This window comes from Hevea brasiliensis, chromosome 3, assembly GCF_030052815.1.
Source record: "Hevea brasiliensis isolate MT/VB/25A 57/8 chromosome 3, ASM3005281v1, whole genome shotgun sequence".
Classification (NCBI taxonomy): Eukaryota; Viridiplantae; Streptophyta; class Magnoliopsida; order Malpighiales; family Euphorbiaceae; genus Hevea; species Hevea brasiliensis.
The window spans coordinates 111,444,093-111,453,393 of NC_079495.1; the positions used below are offsets into that span (position 1 = coordinate 111,444,093).

At 29.5% G+C, this 9,301-nt stretch overlaps 1 protein-coding gene across 5 annotated transcripts; it reads right to left on the minus strand.

Annotated features, from left to right (window-relative positions):
* Positions 1–410: 410 nt before the first annotated feature.
* Positions 411–5,143, minus strand: LOC110632023 (nuclear envelope-associated protein 2). Of its 5 annotated transcripts, none has more exons than XM_021780209.2 (6): positions 4,940–5,122; positions 3,888–4,149; positions 3,628–3,735; positions 1,596–2,057; positions 1,373–1,474; positions 411–995 (listed from the first exon to the last, which is right to left on the minus strand). In XM_021780209.2, exons 1-6 carry the CDS (start codon positions 4,945–4,947, stop codon positions 825–827), a joined length of 1,113 nt encoding a protein of 370 aa, XP_021635901.2. In that variant the 5' UTR covers positions 4,948–5,122; the 3' UTR covers positions 411–824. The 5 variants fall into 5 exon arrangements, with proteins under 5 accessions (XP_021635901.2, XP_021636111.2, XP_021635838.2 ...); XM_021780419.2 differs by lacking the exon at positions 411–995 and adding an exon at positions 1,013–1,247 and having other exon boundaries at positions 3,888–4,141; positions 5,001–5,139; XM_021780146.2 differs by lacking the exon at positions 411–995 and adding an exon at positions 1,013–1,247 and having other exon boundaries at positions 4,940–5,130.
* Positions 5,144–9,301: the final 4,158 nt, after the last annotated feature.

The following is a 9,301-nucleotide window of genomic DNA, read 5'->3' on the forward strand; positions in this document are numbered from 1 at the left end:
TACACATGCATCCATGCAAACTTGTTTGTCAAGATGCTATAATTATTTAGGGAAGAAAATGCTGGCCCAGCAGGAAAATTAGTCAAAAGCAAATCCCATATTTCCAAGACACAAAGAACTAGACCCCATAACAGTAAGGGCACCCGCCAACTACTACTAAAAAATGAAAGCCACCCATCACATGAACCCTAGGAAAATTTAGTTTGCCTACACCAAGATTAATCAATGAACAGTACTTTAAGCTAATAAATAATTTCTACGTGCTTCAATTGTTCACTCGTATTTGGCGTTCATTTATCATCTTAATGCAGACAAGAATATTCCTGAACAATTTGTGCTTTGAATAACAATTGTACTAGAAAATCATTGAATTTAAATCATGCACCGTACACCAAACATTTGAGCAATGATGACTCAGCAATAGCAAACCTGTATTAGAAAACTACTGCACATTATTGTCCTTGACTAGGTTCACAAGTAACATTAAGAATACAGGAGAAATGGTTCATTTCTATCATTACATTGCGTCATGCAGCTAATGAAACCATCAACACTGAAGATCCTATAATTTATATACTCTACTCCAAGGTTTCTTTTTGCACACTTTGACCCTCTAATTTTCTAATATTCTAAAATATTGTAGCCGAATTGCCAGCACAATTCAAAACATTTGAGGATTCTAGTAACAAGAGCACAAAAAAAGGCACTTCTGACAACGGCTACATACAAAATAGAATATCTACTGTGCATTTCTATAAGCAAAATGACCTCTACAACTCCCCTAAACTATCAAGACATTTATACATAAGGATCGGACAATCATTTCATCGCTTTGAAAATACTACCAGGATCAAAATTGACATGGAAACTACAATCTTGAAACCAGAAGATTCAAAGAAATTTTGCTTTTCATTATTAACCGCAGCTACAGACTGTTGTTTTGTGGCCAACTGTTCTCTCAGTTCTTTCAGAGCTTTGTCCCTTCGCTCTCCCATCTGTTGCAAGAAACAGAGATCTAAGAAAAATCACCTTTGAATAGTTTAAGGAACACCACCCCCACAAAACTAGCATTAAGAGAGATCAACTAGAATGTCACAGCATTCCATGAGCCACCAGCAGACAGCATAATAATGTGGACCATTCAATTGATTACAACCACACCGTCTCAGTGAATCAAAATGCATCCCCTTGCACACCACAAGGATGTGGTCCACCAAGTCAATTATAGCTACTTGTGGGGCAGGCATCTGCACATTGGCATGTATGATGCTCTTATTGTATGTAAAATAGTGTGTGGGTGGAAATCTTATCCGTGGTAATCAATGTATTTATTCTGTCCTTGGAAGAAGAGTGAAGACGTCAAAAAACTTACCCTCTGCAGCTTTCGTGTCTGAGCACGAGCTTCCTGAAGACAGAATTCCAACTTCAGCACCCTCTTTTTCAGCTCCTGATCAGCTCGTCGCTGCTTTTCCAACTGTCAATGAACAGGTTAAATCTCATAAATATGCAGGTCCATGCACCTTAAAGAAAAGAGCACACTAAAATGAAGATACGAGCTAAAAGAGGAGGTTATAAAGGTAGGAAGATGGAAGTACCTGTGTTTCAAATTCCTTGGTTTTGAGCTTCCAGTGGGCAGACATGATTCTTATTTCATCTTTCAGTTTAGATATTTCTTCATCTTTAACAACCAAAAGTTTATTGATCTTCTCAAAATTTTTCGGCGATATCTCATCTAGCAATTTCCTAAGTTCACAATCTTTGCCAGCTCCAGCCTTGGCAATAGATTGCATAATGTCTTGCTCAATTCTAAGAACTTCATCTTTCAGTTGTTTTTGGGAAGATTCCCTTGCCTCTAGATCCTTTTGTAAATTGTCTAATTGCTCTCCTAGCCTCATCACATGATCCTCATGCTCTTTTAATGAACTATTCTTCATATCTAATTCTTTTCTCAGTGCTAAACACTGAAGCTGAGCTGATTGAGCTGATGCAGCGCTTGCATCTGCAGTTGCTTGAGTGGCTGCAAGCTGTGATCTAAGAAAATCCAGCTCCTTAAGGTACTGTTCCCATTAAAGAAATTGAATTAGAATAACCCAAGTGACAGACAGTGAGAAACTCGCAAATGAAAAGTTATAACATGAGTAATCTAAAAATGGGTATATTGCAATTGCAATACAGGTATATTCTTAAGCAAGAACCTTATGAATAGAGGCCCTTGGAGGGCAAGAAGCACAAAATAACAAGTATCAACACCTTGACTTACACTTCTACTTCTTTCAATTCCTCATCAACTCGTCAATTCTATATAAACTCTTTTTTTCTTAGCATGCAGCAGAAATAGTAAGAACTGCAGGTAGGACATGTTAGTTACCCTGAGAACACAAAATTGTGCAAATTCTTGCCAGTAAAATTCTCTATTGAAATAGACCCCTCAAGAATAATATATGGTGAATGCCATATAAATATGATACTGTACACATATTTGATTATAGAAAGCATGCTTAAAAAGCTATGTGGTTTACATTTATTCCATTCACAGCAATCAATATCTTTCACTTCCGCATTATCCTCCATGCATTTCATTCGATGCCCTACCTTTAAATTCCACTTGCCCTTTTAAATAGAGTTACTGAATATGAAAGGCTAAATGGAACTCCTTTTTAAAGGCATTTGCTCTTACAAAATACTAAAAGCATAGATGCAGTAATGTATGATCTGTCCTCATGAAAATGTAACTATTTTTTTTTCTTTTTATTGTTGGTTTTATCTCTAATATTTGCTTTCAACCATTGTTGTTGTTGCACAAGAGAGAGTTTAGTTTCTCAGGAAGAGTGTGCCAAAATATCAGGTTTGGCACAATGAAGTTGATAAACAGGGGACCTCAAGGTTATTTAGTTGATGCCAATATATTTGGTGTCAAGTCACCTATCAATATATTCATAATCATTCAACTAACTTAATCTGATACCACAGTCACCAAAAGAATTAATTCATATTTCTTAGAGGTAAATTGACTTCTATCCTGCAATAGTATAATTATTCCAAAATTCACAATTAAATGATTCCAAAAGTGCACGAGAAAAATTGATTACTATCCAGTTACATTTCCAATAACCAGAGACAAAATCCACATGAACAATACAAAAGCAGTGGCTCCAATTTGTTAATAATAGTAGCAGAATTATAAAGGGAATGGTAGAAGTTGTTTTGACCACTTTTCTTATACAAGCCATAATGGTTACCATGCAACATATAACCTATGAATCTGTGCAGCCACATTTAATTAGAAACGTATCAAGCATAAGATTTTATTTAAAGATAAAATTATCACTTTTCTCCGCTTGGTCTTTGTATGCAAGGACAAGACTTTCTTGTATGATTGAACCTTTTCTCATGTAAGCACACCAAAGAATACAATAATAAAAGCCAAAAGATTGGAGGAATGAGATATCTAGACCATACGATGAAATGCACTAAAAACAACATTGCCGGATCAACCATGTCTTTATGGCAACCGACTCCATTAGTGAATCATGTTTGAATTTGAAATTATAATGAAAAGCATGATTTAAATCAGGAAATCCATGAAGGCAACCAGACAAACATTAGAAGGTGAGATTTGAATGGGACCTTGTCAGCAGTAGAAGCTGAAGCCTGAAGTTGACCATTTCTCTCCTCCAATCTCTTCTGCAATGTACATATATCTTCTTCCATGGTTTTAGCCTTATTTTCAGCTTCCTGTAGAAATCAAAGCCCATAAATCAAATATCAATTCTAATAAACTAAACCCACAAGACTCCTCTATCAAAAGGACCCAAAAAAGAGAACAATGATTAAATCCAAGAACTCGAAACCTATACAAAAAGAAGCCAATCCCAAAAGTTTCACACCTGTCTTATTAGTGTCTCTTTAGCAAATGATTGCTCTTGAGACGCAAGGCGGCTACGAACTTCCTTTAACTCTGCAGCTAAAGAAACTACGTTCCGTCTAAAACTTTGTTTCTTCTCATTCAAATCCTTCAACAATGGATCAATATCCCTGACTGAAACTGATGGTGAAGAAGAAACCGAAGAACTTGATGATGCTTTGTCCAAAACCGACATCAGAATTTGATGAATTTGAAAACTGGGAACTATGAGCCTTCCTGAAGATCTAAAACAGATAGATACAATGAACCCAACCTAAAACATGGACACCCTTTCGGGTATACAGTGCTTCCAGTGAGTGACAGCTATAGTCTTTGATCAATGCATGTTAAATGGTTGTTGTGCATTTGATACAAGAATTCTAAAAGTACTGGAAGAGGGGGGGAAAAGGTAACTTTAAAACTACTACACGGAAGAAGGTCTTTGAGGATTTGAAATTTGAGGGATTTGAAATCCAAGTCAAACTTTACGCAATCGATATCATGTAATACATATTTTTCTAGGGAAAATCTGATCCGAAGAAAAAACTCAAATTATTTTATATGGCACAAAACGCATCTTCCCTCAACCTCAAGCATTTTAGAGGGAGGGAGAGGGAGAGAGAGACACGTAAAGGGTATGCCACTTTCAGCCAATAAATAAAAGCGACGAGTTCAGGGAGAGAGAGAATACAAGAGCTTTTAGAGAGAGAAACAAGCAATAATCAATGTGTCTACTAAAAAAAATTCAAACTTTCACCCTGCAGATTCGAAGCAAACAAAATTTTATCAGAAAAAATTAAATTCCCAGAAAGGAAAAAACACCAAAAACATCACACACATGAAAGATAAAAACTTTTAAAATCAATACTCAAAAGGGTCTGCAAAAGCGAGTTTCAAAAGCAAATCTAACTCAAAATCAGCTGTTTCTGATCACACAAAACAACTTCCTCAGCAAAACCAAGCAGCTTCTTAAGCTTTCAACTACAGGCCAAAATAAAGAGAAAAGAAAAACGAAACTACAGAGAGAGACGTCACTTTGTCATCAGCAGAAATATCCTAGCTCAAGCTGAGCATAAATGAAGAAACTGCAACTCACGACGTATCAACTTCTGTGTATATGCGGCGGTGATTTGGCCTCTGAAGATATCAAGCGGCCGGAAATGGAAATGAGATGAAAAACGGAGAGCATGAATTAAGGCGTTTGTTTGGATTTATTTGTTGGGTTTTTTTGTCTTATATGGAATAGTGAGCAGTGAGAATCGCTGTTGTAAGCAAAACAGGTTCGGAAACTCCGAACCTTGGGTTCGTGAAGTGACAAAATTCGAAGCTACCGTTCTTGTTCGATTTCCGGTTTGACTTGCAGCGCGGCAAATCCGAAATTTTTTAGCTGGGTCGCACAGATTTGCCACGTGGAATTTTGGACACCGTAAGATGATTTAGTTCGTTGATGATGGGCTTAGCCCTAGCTCTTAATGTTTATGGGCCTTTTGGTTGCTTTCATGGGCTTTTTTTTAATTGGTGACAAAAAAAAATTTGGAAATAATATCATTTTCATCTAATAATTTTTTATTCTACTTAAAAAATATATTATTTTATTAAATTTAAATTTTAGGATAAATCATTTATTTTATTTTGAGCAAATTACAAAATAATTTCTTCAGTTGGATATGTATTTTAAAAACTATACAAAAAAATCCATATAGTTAAATTTTTGTGAACATATTGATTCATTCATAAAATATTAATTTTGTAAATACATTATAATAACAATAATTTTTTAATATAATTTTTAAAATATAAAAATCAAGTAGTAAATTATAATAAATTACAAAAATTATTTCATAATTTATTTTTTTGTTTTAGTGAATCTTCTAATTTTGATTTATATAATATTTTTTAGAAATTTTACCATCATTTTTTTTTGTTGATTCATATAAATTTTGCTAAATTAATAGAATTCACGTGAACCAACAATTCAAATGGCATTGACACAACTCTTCGCTTTTAATTAAAAAAAAATTAATATAATTGGCAAAAGTAAATTCTTTGAATTTTATATTAAGGACTAGTTTAATATTATTATTGAAATTACTATTTAAAAATATTTTTTAACATATTATTTAAAAATATTAAAAATTATTTAAAATTAAATTTAATAAATTTTAGTCAATATTAAAATAATAAAATATTTTTTCAATTTATTTTTTTAAACAATTTTTAAATTGTTATTTTTTTATTAAAATTAATCTTGATTCTCCAACCTTAATATTGAATACCTATGCTTATCCTGGTTTAGAATAATTGCTAAAACCATATTAATTCATTCAACTAGTAAATTTAGATTTGAGCTCTGCACTCTCAATTATAAACTCTGCACTCTCAATCATCTACTTAAAAAAACTATGCGGCCCTAAAATGAATCTTCTTGTATAAAGAAATAGGGCTGAGCAGAATTTAGTTTAAATTGAAAAATTAAATCGAATCGAGTCAATTCGGTTCAATTAGTTTGATTTTAAAATTTAATCGATTCGGTTCGATTTTATATTATAAAAATTTCAGTTATTTTGGTTCGGTTCGGTTTTGAAGAGAAAAAAATCGGTTAAACCGAACCAAATTAAATAGTAATTTATATATTCAAATCGAACTGAATAGATTTTTGAATTGATTTATTTTTATGAAAAATTTATGAATTATATTTAATTTTATATATATTAATTGTTTAATTTCATTGATTAATGGTTATTAGGTTCAAACTAAAGTCAAAATTAGATCAAATAACTTGAAAATTAAGTCTAAATTAAAAAATTAATCAAAAATCAAATCGATCGATTTAAATCGAATCGAATCGAAATAGAGCGATTCGATTCGATTTGATTTTTCACTCATTTCGATTCGATTTGATTTCTAAAATTTAAAATTCAATTTTTATAATTTAATTCGATTTGATTCGGTTCGATTCGGTTAGATTCGAATCGAATGCTCACCTCTATAAAGAAATAAAATAAAATTTAATATTTTCCATTAAATGACCCTCCCTTTTCTATTAAATAAATTATAATTTATTATTATATATTTGTATTTCATATTAATTTAAAATAAAATATTTAACTATATATAAAATTTAAATAAATCTCTCCATCTTAAACTAATTTATATATTAGAGTTAAACATGATTCATTATTATAATTTATTTTGTTTTAATATTAAATTACTTATAATTATATTTATTTATATTTTACACTTTAAATATTTATATTAAGCCGTGAGTATATATATATATATAATTTCTTTAAACTTTTAAATTAAAATGCTTTGAGCGATTATGAACGCCCATTTTAAGTCAATGGTACGACTAAGAAGTACTTGTAAGTATTGAGAAGTATGGTCAATGTGTCAACCCATATCTAATTTGTAAAGAATTGTAAATATATATTCTGAAGAAAAATGAATAGGGAAGCGCACGGTAGCATGGAAAAATAAAAAGGACAGTAAAAAGTGACAGACAGGGAGGGCAGTTTAGTAAATTAAGGAGGAATAAAGTTACTCTTTAGTGAATGGGTTTAAGGCGTTGTTAATGTGCTTACTTAACATTGCAACAAAGTCAAGTTCCATAGTTTCCATGCCCAAACGTGGGGGCATTGGGGTAGAGGACGAAGCAACCTTATGCATCTTTTTCTTTTTTAAAGACTCTTTCTTTCCTCTCATAACTTTCTTTGATTCTTTCTCCAATCAATTTTCTCACTCAAAAAAATTAAAAATATATATATATATCAAGAATAAGATTTTAAAGTAGAAATTGCTTGCTTCTTATGATTGGAATAACATTTTAATATGAATAATTGTAATAAAAATTTTATTATTATTATTATTATTCTTTTTATATTTTGATGTAATTGCTTTAAATGAGAGTAAAATTTTTAATATTTCTATTAGTTGAATTTAACTAATCATCAAATCAATTTTAAAATTAATACTCTCGAGGAAATTGTCTTGAGGCTTGACATTCAAAGTCTATCAATTTAATAATTATTCTGTTTGAGATAAAAAATTTTTAGAATTTTTTAATTGTCCACTTACATGATCACAGATATATCGTTTTCCTTCTCTCTCTTAGAAAAGAATAACCTCCTAATATTTATTACTATCATTATATCATAATAATTAAAATATATCTAATATAAAATTAAACTCGTATTATAATAAATTTAATAATTATTAAATTAAATATTTATATAAAATTATATGTAAAATTAATTAAAATATAAATATTTAATATAATAATTAATAAATTTATTTTTGCATGAATTCAAATTTTTAATAATATTATATTTGATAACTATTTAAAAAATATAAAATATAGAATAATTTTGATTTGTCGATAGAAAAGACAGTCCTCCCTGGACGGCTACACAAATTGGAAAGTACAAGAGATCACTATTTCTGATGTTGACGTGGCTTAAGATGATTGGCAGTTGTCACATGGCGCAATGTTATTGGCCAACGAGAAGAGCCTTTAGGTAGTACTAGCGCCACTAAAAACTTAACGTTTACGGAAGCTCAATCAATGAGAAACCACCGACACGCATATATTACCGGACAAATATAAAATTAATATTTAATATAATTAATATTTCTTAAAATTAAATTTTATATTTTAAAATTAAAATTTTAAGAGATCATCTTAATTTATATTAAATATGAATTAATAAGTATAATAAAATTATTTTATGTAAAAAAAATAAAGTTATTGTATTAAAATGTCCTTTAAATTATTTTTATGGAAGAACATAGGGATTTGAAATTTAAATTTTAAATTATATATGTTATATTTATTATAATTACAAATTTTTATACTAATTATTTCTCTCTCTCCTTTTTTCTTAAATTAAGTTTACACATTTAAAAAATATATATATTAATGTAAATTAAAAAGACTTAAAAATAAATAATATATTTTTATTTTAATGTTTAAATTAATATTAAAAAATATAATATATATTACTTTATTATATTTGAACAGATGATCAATCTAAATTTAAATTTGTTAAGTTAATCCAATTAAATTAACAATATAAATCGATTAAATTAACTCAATTAATGTATATATGATGATAAATAATTAATTAATATTATAATTTCTAATAAATTCAATTGATTTAATTAAAAATATATTTTATATGAATAAATTATATATTTTTACTCAGTCAATTAAATGCTTAATTCACTAAAATATATTATCAAACTAATATTTCACATACTTAATTGATTTAATTAATTAAAATATATATTTAATTAAATTATTTAAATAATAATGATTATATTTGATCCAAATACATATGAACAATATAACATATTATATACTCAATTGATTTAGTTAATTATTATATTTAATTGAAT

What these genes read in the sequence shown, in the direction of transcription:
- LOC110632023 (XM_021780146.2), bottom strand. An exon ending in AAGAGACACTAATAAGACAG is followed by an intron (nt 3,736 to 3,887) that starts GTGTGAAACTTT and finishes TGATTTCTACAG; the next exon opens with GAAGCTGAAAATAAGGCTAA. An exon ending in CCAAGGAATTTGAAACACAG is followed by an intron (nt 1,475 to 1,595) that starts GTACTTCCATCT and finishes GTTCATTGACAG; the next exon opens with TTGGAAAAGCAGCGACGAGC.